Consider the following 17,469-nt stretch of genomic DNA (forward strand, 5'->3'; position numbering starts at 1 on the left):
AGTAGGGCTGTTTTGTCAGAGGCTCAGCTTTTGAAAGTTCTACCCACATGATATCAAACATATTAAAAGGCAACCACAGCTCATATCAAATATACTTTTGACTGTAAACAAATAGTTTCATTTATCTTTACTCTCGGTTTTTATTTTGCACATTTTCTTTTGTACTTTTGGTCAATTCATTTTTTCTTTTGGTTGGCCTTTGAAATTCTCAAAGGTCCTAGACTGGGGGATAAACCCTAAAGCTGGGTGGATAAACTGGCCTTTCTGAAAAGAATAGCTCAGTCACTCTGAAGAACATTTAGCACTTTTGTCCCCTTCATAGAAAAGAAACAGTGCAAGATCCTTGATCTATAAAAAGTAACAACACAAAATTTCCTCCAAAAAGTAAGTCTCCCTATTCCGTATGTTTTCATCATACAAGGAGATTTGGGACAAAATGTCGTTTGATGAAACCAGACAGCATAATCATATTTGCATTGTAAGACTTATAAACTAAAATCTTATTCTTCATAATAGAGTGTTCTTAGCCAGTCATGGAAGGTTAAAGAGGACCTAATGTGTTTCAAAGAGCATTAACATCTGCAGAGGGACAGCACCGGTGCCCAGGTTCCTTGGACGAATTACAAACATACTTGTTTCCTGTTTTTGTACAGCCTCCATCGTGATTGGGAAATGGTGGTGTGAGATGGAGCCTTGTCTAGAAGGAGAAGAATGTAAGACTCTCCCTGATAATTCCGGATGGATGTGCGCTACGGGCAATAAAATTAAGACCACAAGAGTAAGTTCATTTATTTCAAATGTCTCACGCATGTTACAAATTGTACTATTTGCCTTTGTGTTGTACAAACAGCACCCAGAGAAGCTTTGAACAGGAAGGAAGGAAGCCTTTTCCCTGACAGAACCATTCTTAACCATTCAGATCAGCGTCCATCCATCAACAAGAAGTCGGAGATTGAACTTGACTTTTCCATACTGAACAGTTTAGTGTTTCTGTTACTGGCTCATAAATAAAGCTAGCTTGCCATAGCCAAAGGGAAGAGGAGCAGTGAGAGAATTATTCAGGTAATTCATCCAATGTCTACAGTGCTCAGACTAGATAATAAAATAAGGATCTTGCCTAATTCATCCAGATGGTTTGCTAAAAAGATCTGCATTTAAGTACAGCCATTTTCTAAAGGTTGTTTAAAGGAATTCCTTGATCACCTTTTAGGGAAGTGAAAGGTTTTTTGATGTGAATAATCATTCCTTGATTTCTGTGGTTAAATCAAGAGTTGTCTTCAAAATATATAACACCATTGTGTGGTGAGGCTACCCAACCCATCAGAATTGGTGTCATGATGCTGGAGCGGGTGGGAGAGGCCCAGCTAGGTCAGCCATTGACCCTATAGATACTTGACCATAGGAAAATCTGAGAGTCCTATAGGGGGTGGGTAGCGAGGGTTGCTCAGGGCACTTAAGACAGTATTTATTCGCTAGTGCAAAAGGATGTCAACATTTTAATAACCAATATGGTCATATGCACACATACCATGTGAATATCAGCCCTATTATGTATGTATGTATTTTGATGCATTGGGTATTTTTTAAAGCAAGCTCCACCAGTTACAAATCCCAATATGTTGAACTAGTGGTCTTCCAAAAGTGTGACTCAAATTTAAAAGAACATCTTCTGATTTCAACCCCTGTATTGAGTCTTAATTTGATCTTTCTTCTCAGCATTATCTTTTCAAAAAAAAAAAATTGGTTCTTGAAACTTTGTGATGCAGAAAACGTAATACCTTATAAAACATTTTTTTTCTTACGTAAAATAAGTGGAGACTCTTTGTGTGTCAAATTTACTTGCCTGTATTGACCATATTAACCAGGAAATGGCCATACCTCCCTGGCTTGCAGCCAGGAGGGATTCCTGAACCACCCTAGCTTGTGAACATGTATTTGCATGCACCTGACAAGCTCAGCATGGATTACGATCATTTCAACGAACTGCCTACAGAAGAGAGTATTCAAAAATGAGCTCGTTCCTGCCACTTACCCTCAGAAAGCATCTTAATTAGCTGGTGGAATATGGATTTCACATTTCTCTTTTGGTTACATTTTGCCTGAAAATGATTTTACCAAATAATTTGAAGATGCCCTCACAAATTACTTTTAAGCTACTCTGAATTATGGCCATTATGATTGGAATCCAATAACTATTGTTTTAAACACGTTGCTGATATATTTTCTGCCAAATCTCATCCCTATTCCAAATGATAACTACTCATCCTTTATTGAAGGTAAGCCCTGCTATCATGGTGCCTCCAGACTTGAAATTCAGTAAAGAACAACAATGCAAGTGAAATTATTTTAGGATTTAAATATGTGGCATTCCAAGAGTACCAACTAGGAGACTCTTTGGAAGATAGAATATAAACAAACAAACAAGAAAAACACAGAGAAATTGTTAATGTTACTTTTTTGTGACCTGTGTAGCTCTTTTACTCGGCCTCTGTAGAGTATATTTTAAAACCATCAGGCATGTTGTAAATTCATCCTAGACATTTTCTGGCATCACAGAAATATGGTGCAGAACCTGATCATTGTAATAGAGGCTGGAGCACACTGTGTTTGCTACCGCCCTAGGTGGGCTGAATGCAACCTATACAGTTGAGTGTACAAGAGGAATAAATTTCCCTTGCACTTGATTTGAAAGCAGAAGATGTACCTGTTCTGATGTGTGCATCCATTTCAAGCAAGGAAACAAGAAACTTCTCTATAGCCATGTGAGCAGCACATCAGTCAACTAAGAATTCTCAAGTCTGTCTTTAGAGAAGGAAAAAGAAGACACTAGAAAAAGCTATACTTTTTAAACTTTGAGATGACTCGGACACTACTACTGACTTACATTTTCTCCCCCGTCCTTAACAAGAAATTCACAATGAAATAAGCACTTTTAAACACAAAAGGCACCAACTAAGTCCAGATGACACGTACAGGAGCTTTCCATTCTGTATAAATGGCATGCCAACACAAGTCCTTAGATCACATGCTCTAAAAGTAGGTTTTATATTAATTTTTCTGGTATGCCCTATGTATTTTTCCTCATCAGAGTATAAATATGCCTACACACCTCAAATATTGACTCTAGCAATTTAACTTGTAAAAGAGTTTAATTAATAAATGTACTTTAATTATGAATCATATATTCTTACTATTCTGTTCTTATCTAAGAGATAATTTTTAGGATAAAAAATTCTTCAAGTTCTTACCAAAGTAAAAAGGGAAAGTAGAGAAAATCACCTCTTTTGTTCTTATGTGTAAGATTGATTTAAGGAAAAGTGCTCTCAGGAAAAAAAAAAAAAAAACTGAAGAAACATACCCAGATTGTTAATGGCAACTGAGAGTTTCCTTCATACAGCTATTTTAAAAAGTAACTCCAATGAAAAGATATTTGCAAGAAAGATTCCTGGGATATCCTTCTTTTTCAAAACCTTGCTATGATATGGGTTACTATGCAAACAATCATCCTAAACAAAAATTCTCAGCAGTCTTGAAATGTAGATAAACAAGAGATGCTTCAAAGTGTGATCTGGTTTAATTTTTTATGATGTTCATTTTTTAAGGAGGTTGGAAAGTAGAAATTCACTGTTTCAGTTAAACAACCAGACACCCCAAAATGTGGACTAGCTGGGATAAGAGGCTACAATCTAAAGGAAAACCTTGGGGAAATTAGATCTGGGTGACAATAAAACCCACAGAAGGAAGGAGAAAAGATAGGTAGAATTAGGCAAAGGCTTTCCTTTCAGGACATTTGGAAGAATAAATCTTAGGAAAAGAGGAACCTTCCTGAATGAATTCTACCCTATAGAGAGGAAGTTGTCACCTTTGAGAGGTTTTCGAAAACCCAGCCCTGGAGTAGCTGGAGAGTGACAGACACCCTCCTGGGGAGAAGCTTGTTACATCTGGGTGACATTTCGTGGCTAAATTTTAACCCTGTCCCTGCTTGACCACTGCTTCACTTGTTGTATTAAATTGCTATGTTGGTAGTCTGTAGCAAGACTAACCAATCTAAATATTGACTAGAGATTTTTTCCTACGGTTTTAGATACTTATTGCTTTATTTCTTTTCTTTAAACTTATATACCAAAAACATAAATTTGAAAGTTGGGGAGGCTATATCTCATGCTTTCGGGAACAAATCTATACTCTGTGTATTCAGAAACAATGGCTTAATTTAGAAAGACAGGAGACAGCCCTGATGGCCTAGCAGTTAAAGTTTGGCGTGCTCCGTTTCAGAGGCCCAGGTTCAGTTCCTGGGTGCAGAAACATGCCGCTCATCTGTCAGTAGCCATGCTGTGGCAGGGGCTCACATTAGAAGAACCAAAAGAACTTACAACTATACACAACTATGTACTGGGATTTTGAGGGAAAAAAAGAAGAAAAAAAAATGGAGGAAGATTGGCAACAGATGTTAGCTTGGGGCGAATCTTCCCCTGCAAAAAAAAATTAAAAAAAAAAAAGACAGACCTCCCCAAAGAGGAAATAACTTGTTTGACAATGCTGTAATAATTCATAAGTGAAGAGTGAATATTGTTTGGAGACAGGAAAAGGAAGGGAATGAAGTAAAGAGAAAACCGAGTCACTTGGAAAGAAAAATTAGCAGATTAAAATAGCAGAACATAACTGGCATAATACCTGGGGAAGTATCAAGCAACTTTGGATTTCCTTGAACCCCATATGTTCATGTCTTTCAGACTAGTGAGAAAATCAAGAATTAGTGCCCAATGTAGAGTCAAGTTTCATTCCCTAAAACGACAAGTTAGCAGACCTCAGGTTGTACACCTAACTACAGTAGCCATCTGGTCAAATCAGTGTTTTATGTGACTGGCCCAACACAAATCCACCACAATCATTTGTCTACACCCTCCTGGTACTCATCGTCCTAATGGAGACTCTGACTTTGCATATGTCTACCCATTCTAATCACCGCTGGTGTTTTTTATGTTACTGAAGGGTAAAGTACCACCTTTGACACATTCCAGCATCTTCACTCAAAATTCTGCAGGTCTAAAGTGTTTTGAGAAAATTTACAATCCTGATCTCTACTCCATTTTGCATGAAATGCCTTTAAAATACAGAAATAGACATATTTAGAGATTGCAGCAAGGAAGAATAAACGAACTTATGCTATTACATTTGCCCCTGGTTGCAAGTGAAATTATTCCTTTCTTTAGCTAATAAATATATTTAAGCCTCTGCTATCTAAAGTTAGTGTATTAAGGTCTTAGGGATGTGACAGTGGACATGACAGAGCCCCGGGTCTTCCATGGAGGATAGGGCCTAAGGCTGGGTGGTGGGGGTGGGGGTGGCAGGTAGAGTCAGTAGAGATAAAAGAAAGGCAATTCCAGTTCAGTTTTGTAAATGTCACTTTCTCCTTCCTTTTGGTGAAAAAGAAGACGGTGAAAACAGAAGGTGGTAAACACTACTGAAATATAGGAAATCAAGGTTTGGAAGGATCTATTATTTCTATGGAGAGAAAAAAAAATAAATGCATGAAGATTTCTCATACATTCTGCCCCTGGCCCAACCAGGGCGCCAAAGTTTTGAATGCAAACTTTTATTACTATTCCCACCTAACCCTGAAAGTTTTAAATGGACTCCACTCCTGGACTCAGAATACTCAATTTCTAAGACCATAAAGAATTAAGAGATGATGAAGAAAAATGCCTTATGTCCTAGAATTCTAAAGTAGAAGCTTCATCTCTATTAGAATCGTCATTGATGCTCTAAACTAGAGATTCTCTGTGCGCACATCCTTTTAAATAGTAGAGTCTTTGGGACCATATTCAAATGGCTTAAATGGCATCAACAGTTACAGGAGTATGCTCTTGATTGCCCTTGAACCCTCTGTCATTGTTTGAGTGGAACACTTCCTCACCTTGCAAAGGTCTCTTATATTCCTAAACAAATTGGTCTAACCTTGGCAATGACTTCACCTTATGCCACCCTTTTAAATCTTACAACAGGCCAACTTGACAAGGCCCGGGAATAACTTAGTTCCAATTCTCATCAGATAGACGCAAGACTAACTACAGAATTGGCGAGGCCCAGTGCAAAATGAAAACATGGGGTCCCGTGTTCAAAAATTACTAATAATTTCAAAATGGCAACAGCAGGTCATTAAACCAAGCGCAGTGCCCTTTTCACCACAGGGCTCTGTGCGACTGTGCAGGTCCCATGCCCATGAAGCCAGTTCTGGTTAGACGTTGCTCCAAGAGTCTATCACCTAGTTGTGGCAAAATTAGTTTAATGAATTGATAAAAACATGGTGGTCTGTCAATGCACTTTAATCACCAGTTGAGAGCTACTGCTCTAGACTTGAACATTTTTGACTTCAGATCACTTGAAAGAAGCAACATCCTAAAAATTCAAGCTGTCCTTATTTTCTGCCTAATCACTTTTCTGTGTGCCTTCATTTTGTACTTTTCTCCCTGAAATTTCTTTCTTTCTTTGATTTCAGATTCACCCAAGAACCTAAGGGAAGCATTTGTTGTGGTAGTAAAGGAAAACCAACTCTGCGGAAAATACATTTTAAGGATTTAAAACATCTAACACATTACAAGCCAAATGGATTTCTTATTTGCACTTTGACTGGTTACCAGATAATCATAATACTTGTACTGTGTGTCACGAAGTATCCCACAGTGAGAAGACTTGAAGCTTTTGGCAACACCATGGAAAGTGGATTTAAAAAAAGAGTTTTCTGAATGAAAATTTTGGGGATTACGAAGAACGATCAACTATCTTCTAATTTGGATCTATAGTTACTTTGTACCATTTGAAATATATGTATATATATATATAATATTTTGAAATATTATATATTCTCTTCAAGAAATGAACAATACCACAGTTTGAGGCGGCTGGTGTAACTTTTTGAGTTTTGGATGTTTTGTTTTGTTTTGTTGCCATTTCTTTTTCTATCCACAAGGAAGACGTGCCCTTTTGAGAGTTCAATATGACACTCCCACTGGAAGGCCAGCTACAGGTGGACTCCTGGAATCTGAGACATCATAACAATATGGAATCAAGAGCTTCCTTCTGTTTCTACCAGATGGCACAAGGAAGCACCTCGTCCTGTTTTATTGCTTTCTACCCTGTGCAATAATAGCATGCAAGCTTGGCTTACATAACCATACTTTATATTCAATTGATATATAATAACCGTTCTAACCTCTTCCGGGAAAATATTTTTAGAACTACTAGCTTTTCCACAGATAAGAAAATGAGGATTCTTGAGGGAGCTGCTCCACCATGCTATTAAGACTCTGGCAGAGTTATAGTAGAATATGGATCCCTGTATTAATAAGTTCTGTAAATACAATGTCTTAAGGCTTTGTATAGCTGTCCTAGACTGCAGAAATGTCCTCTGGTTAAATCCAAAGTCTGGCATCATTAAGTACATAGTGCTGTAGCAACAAGTCTTATCATGGCACCTCTTTCTATGTTTGATTTGCTTTTTCTAAGAGTATTTAGATCTCTTCTGGTGAGATAGGAAGACCATTAAAGCAATTAGGTTTCAGAATGATCTATGTGACCAAATGTTGGACAGCCCTATTAAAGTGGTAAATTAGTTCTTTCTAAACCTACTTGTCCTCTTTATTTGTCATTTATTTTTCCTGAATCAGCTTTAACCAAATTCAGAGAACACCCCACTTAGAGATTCATAGTCAGCCAGAATTTTTTCCACAAGGTCTTTGCTGCTGTCACAGCCAATATTTCCAACCCTAATATTTTCAAAGCCAGAAATTCATTACTATAACTGCAGTGTCCTTGGTCAGTGAGATTAAATGTCAAATCCCGTTATTGGGCTTCCGTAGTGGTCGCATATGTGGCTCACCTCCCAAAAAAGAAATTTTTGTTCATCTTCTCTTTTTGAGAATTATTCAGCCGATGCTTATAAGAAGGAAGTATCTACTTAAGTTCTAGTTTACCTAGCATAGCGTAATATTACTATAGATTCCTATTACTTACCCTATCATACTTCAAGTGTATCTGTTTTTTCTCCAAAGCCATTTCTCTGGAATACATGTTGTTAGGGCCTGTTATTAGATCAGCAGCACGGTGGGTCCCCTGTTATGAATTTTTTAAGTTAAACCTCAGGTGGGATCCAGAAGCTCTTTCATTTCTACCAGTATAGCTTGAAGTCTGATTGAATATGCCAACACTCTAACTAGATAGATTGATTCTGCATCTTGAATGCCCATAAAAGCATCCAGAAATGGAAATGGAATCCTCATGGCAAAATCTAGGCTTCCCAAACACTTTCACAAATATTTGCCAGAAAGTAGCATAAAATTCATACCAGCAAATCAAAATTTCTTGATTTTGGTCCATATCCATGTATCAAGTAATATATCAGAAAATGACTTTCATCTGTAAACTTTGAAGCAAAAACTCAAATCATAAACTCAAAGAATTATCTAGAACAGTACATCTAAATATGCGGAGGAAAAAACCTCTATCATCAAATACATTTGGGAAAAAGTTTAAATAAAATAAAATAGAAATATTTACTGAGGGAATTTTCAGAGACTTTAATACACCAAAAGACACTGTGTCTTCAAAAAAGACTAGAACAGGGGAAACCAAGTAAAACGCTTCCAGAATCCAGGCATGTTGGGCGCTTACTCGATTAATGGAGAGCACATTCCCTGCCTAATGGGAAGCTACAAGAAATTATTTCTGTGTGAGGATATATTCATTGCATTGTCATACCTTCAATTTTTCAAGAGAACCAGAAATTTGTATTTTTACATAAAATCTCCTAACATTCTTAAATGAGATTAACTAAAATGAGATTATTTCCTTTAAAAAAAAAAAAAGGGGGGCCTGCCTGGTGGCGCAGTGGTTAAGTACGGGCGCTCTGCTTCAGCAGCCCAGGCTTCACAGGTTCGGATCCGGGGCGTGACTGATGCACTGCTTGTCAAGCCATGCTGTGGCGGCGTCCCACATAAGGTAGAGGAGGATTGGCACGGATGTTAGCCCAGGGCCAGTCTTCCTCAGCAACAAGAGGAGGATTGGCAACGGATGTTAGCTCAGGGCTGATCTTCCTCACACACACACACAAAAGAAAAACTCTCTAAGCATCATTGTTGCCCAAAATTCCCTGACCATGTGGCCTTATCAGTCAGATTAGTGTTTTCTGGAATAACCTTTTAAAAGTGTTGGTCCTGAAGGAAAATCCAGTGAGAAGTAAAAAGGACATTCTCTTTTCTATGGCCTTATGCATACAGACCCCTCTTATAATTCACAGTACGTGGAGCTCACAGCTTTTCCTATTCTGTAACCAGAGCCTGTAAGTCAGTAAAGGAGCTAGTCTAGAGGTCCAAGTCTGTTTGTTTATTTCCTATTGGTCGCTTAATGCAATAGCCTCCCTTGGAAAGATCTGAAAAAAGAGAGAAGGAGAAAAAAGACCACATCAGAATCTAGCAACCATCCAGTAAAACTGCAAATATTTGTAAATGTCTTCAAATTCAATTTGGATTTATCTAAGTCCTTTACACAAATGTGTGAACCATCTACTTGTGTTTAAATTTAACTTGCACCAGTTTGGGGAATTCAGTAGCTACCATCTGCCTATTGAATCTGAACATTTATGGTTTAAAAACTTATATCACATATTTCTGGTAATAAAGAGCTCAGTGGGGTATGACTAATATTGATTTGAGCTTGCGCATCAAGTACAATGAATAATGTTATAAAATAATTAGAGCAAATGCAAAAGGTTTCATCCAGAGCCCTTCTTTTGGTAAAAAGGAAAATATGGCTTATTTCATAAGACAAGGATTTTTGAGTAAAGTAAAGCTTACTTGTTTTTTTTGTGTGTAAATAGATTTATCTATTAATGGACTTGGCAAGCACATTGAGAAGTTTTACTACTTGGCTTTTTTCCATTATAGAATGATGAAGAATGTTTTCACCCACACACAATTCGAAATCTTTTTCTGATCAAATCCAGTGTAACTTTCACAAAGCAAAATAGTGATTTTATAGTGCAGTATATTATACCAACTTGCCATTGTCGCTGATATCCTAAGTTATGGAGGATATAGCAATTGTTTATGTGAGGAGATCCACACATTCCTCACCAGCATGGCATATGTACTCCCTCCTGGAAGGTTAAATATCATGTCATAATATGAGTTTCTCTTTTAATTAGGTTTGACAGTCCCATTTCAAAATCTCTTAGGGTTAGCTTGACAAAGAAGTATGTCATGTCTCTTTCCAGGAGCTGTCTACCTTCTAAATAAAAGATTTAGTGTCTAGCAAATTCTAGGGCTCAAGCCACCTCCATCTCATTTATAAATATAAGAAAAGATAAAAAGTATACTGAAGAATGTGAGGACTGAGGACCAGTGGAAGCAGTGATAGAATCTGATTTCCTAGTACCTGTGGGCACAATACAAAAGGGATAAAATAGAATCATGTTCACATTTCAAAGTAAATAAAGAGGAAGCCATTAATTGCACACACATGCCCCCCAAAGATCCCTTGCTATTAAAGATTTAAAATTTTTATGTTGAATAGGCCAGAATTTTTTTTCCCTGTAAAAGATCTCAGGAGCATATCAGTGGATGTTACAACATGCTCACATTATAAGTCCACAAGTGGCTCTCTTTTTTTTTTTCAATTTATTTTGGTAGTTTGTTTCATTTTCAAAAAATGTTACGCTCTCATTTATTTATTTTGGTAGCTAGTTCATTATTAAAATAATAATAACTGATCACTAAACATGAAAGCCGGGACACCAACCATAACTGACTATATTTACAGACCAGGCCACGTTTATCCAGCTTATCTCACCTGCTTAAAGAGGCTGAAACCACAAAGACTCACATGCACACCATGAGGAAAACTAGACAGTTGTTCTCAACCATTGGGCCATGGCACATGGATATGTGGCTGTACATCATGGAGTGGGTTGGAAGTGATTTCTTACTATTCATCAAGTCTGCAAGTATATTTTTAAAGGAACTATAATTTGCTCATGGGTAGTTGTAAATCAGGGCCTAAAAGACATATATGCCTACAGGAGCTAGCCAGATAACACAAGTTAGTTAACCAGGGTCACCTGTTAGTGCCTAAGCACACAGGGCTGAGGGTAGACACCTGGCACACTGCAGGGTTCCAGCACCAGCATTTGGTCCCAGCCTATTGTTGCCATGCAACATTAGAGGACTGGAGTGGCCCAATTTCCAATTTTTTTTTTTTTTAGGAAAATCTAGAAACACAGATGTTTATATGAAATCTCCAAATTTTACATATTTATAAGCCACTGAACTTTTGTTAAAAGATATAGCTAAAGACTCTATCCTGGGGCTGGCCCAGTAGCGGTTATGTTCGCGTGTTCTGCTTCGGCAGCCCAGGGTTCGCAGGCTCAGATCTCGGGTGCGGACTGATGCACCACTTGTCAAGCCATGCTGTGGCGGCGTCCCATATAAAGTAGAGGAGGATGGGCATGGATATTAGCCCAGGGCCATCTTCCTCAGCAAAAAGAGGAGGATTGGCATCGGATGTTAGCTCAGGGCTGATCTTCCTCACACACACGAAAAAAGACTCTATTGTGTCTATGAGATACCAGTTTGCAAATCTGGCCTAAAATTACCTTATTCTCATGGATTTGCATTCTCATGTGCTTCCTCTGGTGGTAGAAAAAATGATGGAGATAGAGCCAGTTTATAGTCCATTGCACATAACCTGCAGCCTGTCTTACTTTTGCCTCTGAGAATACTGTGGGTACAGAATAGACATCAGTTTTCCTCAACTGGGGGCATGCCAAGTTCGCAAAAAACGGTCAGCCACTGTACTAGAATAGAGTAAACGGATTAACTTCCATAGATTCCAACTTTGCAGTCACCAAGCTAGCGTGGGAGCAAAGTTTAGAGACTGGAAGGATGCAGTATAAGGTCAGAAGATCCCACCAGCTGGTGCTAAAAGACTTGAGAAGCTTGTGCATTTGGTTAAAAGAACGCTAGGTACTGGCTGCCCAATCAAAATGGCCTTCTCTCTCTGCTTCCACGTTCCACACACACCCTCCCACGTATGTGAATTCTTGGTTACTTTGTCCCCGATCTGGATCCTCCTCCAGACGGCCAGAATGAGAAGCTCTCGAGGTTTCTCACCCTCTCACCTCTGCCATGCACCTCACCATTGTCATAGTTCCTCTTCTCCCTTTCACATTTCAGGCCTAAAAAGCACTGTATATATTGAAAATAACCCTAATATTATAAGCCAAAAGAGCTCCCCAAAGATTCAAGTCCTTGCCCTTTACTTACAACCCAGAAAAGCCTGTACCCTCTCTCTCTGAGTTTTCATGTCTGTAAAATGGAGATCACTGTACAAAGTTTAAAGGTTATGGGAGGATTAGGGAAATAGAGAAAATGGAAATGTTTTATAAATGTAAAGCAGTAGGTAAGCTGTTATTATTATTATTATAGATTACTCCTCCTGTGTGTCACCTAGAAGCTCCTTCATCAGTGCTAGCCCCACTCAAGGCAAACAAAAAAACAAACTTGGAAAAAACAGCCAAAATACTATTTCACACTCTCTCTCTAGAAAGCTCAAAGACTAGACAGACTCTTGCTCAACTTTGTAGAATTCCCCATTTGCTGTTACCACTGCTAAAGTTTTTAAGCCACTGGAAAATGCCAATATAACCCACATTTGATCAATGCCATTGACACAAGCAAGTAATTACATGTTGGAGAAAGCACCCTGCTGGTGTCCAGAATGTTTATCCAGAAGCTGAATTGCTAATGGCCTGAGCCATCTGGTGTGTAAGACAATTTTTAGCAGCTACACATAATGCCATCACCAGGCCACTCTTTCCCCACACCCAGCCCTCTTGTCGTTCAGGCTAATCGTTCAAGAAAATTCACATATAACCCTAGTTACCGCAGAGGTAAGATCTTTCATGCCCACTCTTACACCCACCTCACTGGTAAAGACTGCTTTCATGCATTCATTCACTCATTCAGTCAATAACCAAATACCTCTTGTAGCTTTACTATGTGTCAGGCACAGTACTAGATACTGAGGATGACTTCAGACCTCATATTATTCTAGGGGAAACAGACAAAAACAAAAGAGAATAAATAATCATAGATCATGATAAAAGAAATGCAAAAGGACCCAAGAACATAAATAATGGAAAGGAAGCATGAACTGTAGGTAGGATAGTCAAGGAACATCTCTTGGCAGAGGTTAGTTTGAGAACTTAGTTTGAGAACTGGAAAATAGCAGGAAACAGCCACACAGAGAGCCAATGGGGAGTGGGAGTGAAGAGGTGGGGGTGTTGCAGGCAGACGGATTAGCATGTGCCAAGGCCCTAGCCAAGGAAGACCTCGATATGTTTGCAACACTGAGAGAAAGTCTCTTTCAGTTTGCTGTCAAAGCAGTGTGATTAGAGCAAAGTGGCTTGTCATTGGAAAGTAACCTTGGAGTCAGATCATGGGGCCACATTGAGCATGATAAAGAGTTTGGGTTTTATCTGAGTTGTAGCAGGAAGCATGAAAACAGTTTTTTAAGCAAGGGGTGACACAATCTTATTTATCCTTATAGCAGACTCCGTTGGTGTCCATCCATATCCTCTCATTAGTTTCATACACATGCAGGGCAGACCAGATGTACCAAGGAATCAGGAGAGCCACTGTTAACCATTGACAGATGAGACTTGATGTATAAATTCCCCAACTTCCTTGCTCCAAAGTGGGACAATTCCAAGGCGTGTTCTAAACCACCACTGTCCAGCAGAACTTTCTGCAATGCGAAAATAGTTCTATATCTGAGATGTCCGGTATGGTAGCCACTAGCTACATGTGGCTATTGAGCACTTGAAATGCCTCAACTATGACATACGAAGTGATTTTACTTTGATTTGATTTTATTAACTTAATAGACAGCCACATGTGGCTAGTGGCTACCTTATTGGATAGCACAGTTCTGTTCAGTCTTCGAGAGGTGCCAAGTGGCTGAGCCACAGTTGCCCAAAGTAAGAACGTACTCATAAACACACATTTTATTGGCTTTCTTTCATTTTCTGTCTCACTTCCTTACCAGCATTGCCTGGATTCACCTCTCAAATAAACTACTTGCATTGAAATCTCTGTCTCAGAGCATTCCTACGGAAAGACCCACCTAAGGCAATGTTTTAAGATGACCACTCTATTTCCAAAATGGAGAAAGATGAGAAGGGCACACAAGTGGAACTGAGGGGACCAGAAAGGAGGTTGTTATAGTATTTAGTAAACATACGTGCAGCACTTCCTTGTCAAAGCCTGAGGACAGAGCAGTAAATCATGCTTTTCCTTTTATAGAGGAGCTGACAACTTAGATTCAAGTCTCAGCTATATCAGTCAATTGCCATTTCACAGACTCAGTCATCTAAGGCCATCTTGAAGAAACAAGAGTAAGGCTGTGCTGCATCTCTCAGAGGTAAGTCCTAGTGAGAAAGCTTTAGTCCCTCATGATTCAGCCTGTTCCTAGAAACCTAGCCTCATTGTCGATGAACAAAGTTCAAACTGAATTATTAATGAGAAAATTTCAAATTTGTCTTTAATCTAGTATTTTCTTTTACCAAATGGTAAAACAAGCATGGCAACCTAGAAAGTGCATTGGACTAAAAGAACCCTGATTTCTAGTTCTAACTTAAGGAATCACTTAAACTTCTTGAAGTGGTTCTCAGAAATGGCATTCTGTGTAGACGACAGCAAATCATAACAATGGGAAAAAGTGATGAACTAGTTAAAGGACCAGTTTGGAATTTTAAAGGACATAGGCAAAAGATTCGGCAAAGGCAGAATAATCAGGAAAGACTGTATATAAGAGTGACAGAGACCTCTAAAAATATAGTAGGAAGGTTAAATTGACTTATGACTTAAAATTGACTTCCAGAAATGTTACCATCAACCTAAAAAAACTTTTTGTAGCTATGTTCAAAGCAAGTAGGACACACCTACTGCCTGAAGCCAATAATGTATAGAAAATAGAGAATTCAGGTTTTTCTCAAGCAACTGTGTTGTTTCTGTTTTCTCTTTTCTATGTCAATAAAAATTATCTTCTGACAAAAAAAAGTCTGGAAGGAATATTGCTAAGAGAGAAATAAACTCAAGATAAGAGAAGAGATTTGTAAGACAGTATCTAGCTCTCCTCAATGATTCAAGTGCCTGGGTGCAGTGATGGGGGAAGAAGGAAAGTCCTGGTTTGTATTATGTATTGATTTCTGTGGTGTAAATACTCCCATCATGGCTGACTTCAAGCTACCAATGTGAAGTTGGGGAGAGATGTGTGTGATTGGCTCTCACAAGCCGGGAGAGCCAGCTCCAGCATATCGCTACCTGCAAGAGAGAAATCACATTCCTCGCACCAAAAAAAAACTACCAAAAAATTACCACACTGATGCCAGGGAATTTTGAGATATCTGGGAGAGCCACTAGAAGTCTAGTGTTAGTTAAGTATAGTTACCATTGTTAAAAAGAGGAAGTGGATTCTGAAAACTGGAGACCAGTGACCCTGAGGTCAGCCTGGGGCAAGATTCCAGAGTAGGTCATTTAAGGAATTTTTATGAATAATTAGGGAAACGGTAATCACAAGGAGCCAACTTGGGTTTGCTGAGGAAAAAAATAACACCAGATACATTTTTTTTTTTTTTTGGTGAGGAAGATTAGCCCTGAGCTAACATCTGTTGCCAATCCTCCTCTTTTCACTGAGGAAGACTGGCCCTGGGCCAACATCCATGCCCATCTTCCTCTGCTTTATATGTGGGATGCCTGTCATAGTATGGCTTAATAAGCGGTGCGTAAGTCCATGCCCAGGATCTGAACCCACGAACCCTGGGCTGCAGAAGCAGAGTGCAGGAACCCAACCACTGCACCACCCGGCCAGCCCCCCTAGATACTTTTTTCCATTGGCCCCACTGTTTTCTTTAACTAGTCTGAAGGATTTTTAAAAATTGATGGACATAATATGTCTAGACTTTAGCAGAGTATGAGGCTAGGCCAAAGATTGGCAAACTATGGCCCTTACGCTAAACCTGGCCTGCTGCCTGTTTTTGTAAATAAAGTTTTATTGTAAAACAGCCACTTGTTTACATGTTGGCTATTGCTGCTTTTAAACTACAACAACAGCTGAATAACTGCGATGAAGATATTATGACTCAGAAAGCCTAAAATATTTACTATTTGGCCCTTTATGAAGTTTGCCAACCTCTGGTCTACTATGGAAAAGGCTGGATGATACTAAAAGTTGTGTGGGCTCATAACCATAATGAATAGCCATATTCAAATGTTTCTAATTCACGGAATAATTGTATCCTGGAGAAAGATTTCTAGTAGCAGAATCCTGAGTTCTGTCCTGGCCGTGTCCCGTGCATTGTTGTATTATCAACTGTGTGAAAGAGGGTATTGACGTGCTGTGCAGACCAGTTTTGCAAATGATCTACAGTCAACAACCTAGCATGGTTAAATCAAGTTCAAGCAAATAGACAGCAGAGGAAAGCAGTTACGATGGTTAGAAACAGTTAAAGGACATGATGTTTAGATTTGTGGGAAAAGAGTAAGCAGATCAAGAATGAGAAGATGCATTTAAATATTTGAAGGTCTGTCACTTAGAAGAGGGATTAAATTAGTTTCTAAAGAGTGTGTGGAATTTATAGCTAAACATATTTCAGTTTAATATAAGAACAATTTACCCAGTAGACTTTCTTTAGTAGGTAGTAAGTTTCTTCTTAGGAATGGTATTCAAACATAGACCAGAAGAACTCATTCTTAGGAGTGCTGTAGAAGGATTCATGCCTAGGCAATCTTGCACTTCTCAGAATTTGAGATTATCTGAGCCTGATTTCTTATCATATAGGAAAATAGAATTAGAGATGCTCTGTAATGTCAGATTTTTATGATACAACAAATTCTTAAATTCTGAAGAGCAACTCAAACTGCCTATACCCAGATTGCTTGGTTCAGATGTACAGATGTCCCTTAATGGCCCCAGAAGCATTGCTTACCATCAAAAACAGGTCCTCCTTCCCAATTTCAGCAGCATCTGTTTCTTCAAAGTAAGTCGGCCACACCTGGAGCAAGTTAGTTTGAGCATTAATCAGTCAGTCGCAGTAACAACAGGGTGATGATGTCAAGAACTTGGAGTCATAGGAATTTTATAATAAACCAACAGCCCTTTGTTATGGAGACTGGCCAAAAGACTTCAGGATGTTCGCTCAGGTATAACTACAACTGTAAGGATGAACTAGCTGGAAGTTGGATAACAGGGAAGCAGACCAAAAACAAAATGGTTGAAGGCAGGAATTGGTTCAAAAACGTAAACTTGAGGGGCCAGCCCCATGGCCCAGTGGTTAAGTTCAGCATGCCCCACTTCAGTGGCCCAGGTTCGTGGGTTCAGATCCCGGGCATGGACCTACACCTCTCATCAGCCATT

At 38.9% G+C, this 17,469-nt stretch overlaps 1 protein-coding gene across 1 annotated transcript in view; it reads left to right on the forward strand.

Annotated features, from left to right (window-relative positions):
* TAFA1 (TAFA chemokine like family member 1) overlaps positions 1-6,820 on the forward strand; it is a 459,830-nt gene extending 453,010 nt beyond the window's left edge. The window contains exons 3-4 of the mRNA XM_058562656.1: positions 654-778; positions 6,500-6,820. Coding sequence (XP_058418639.1) covers positions 654-778; positions 6,500-6,517 — 143 coding nt within the window. The 3' untranslated portion in view covers positions 6,518-6,820. The remainder of the gene's footprint in view (positions 1-653; positions 779-6,499) is intronic.
* The last annotated feature ends 10,649 nt before the right edge of the window (positions 6,821-17,469 follow it).

The sequence above is a fragment of the Diceros bicornis genome, chromosome 2 (genome assembly GCF_020826845.1).
Source record: "Diceros bicornis minor isolate mBicDic1 chromosome 2, mDicBic1.mat.cur, whole genome shotgun sequence".
Lineage (NCBI taxonomy): Eukaryota > Metazoa > Chordata > Mammalia > Perissodactyla > Rhinocerotidae > Diceros > Diceros bicornis.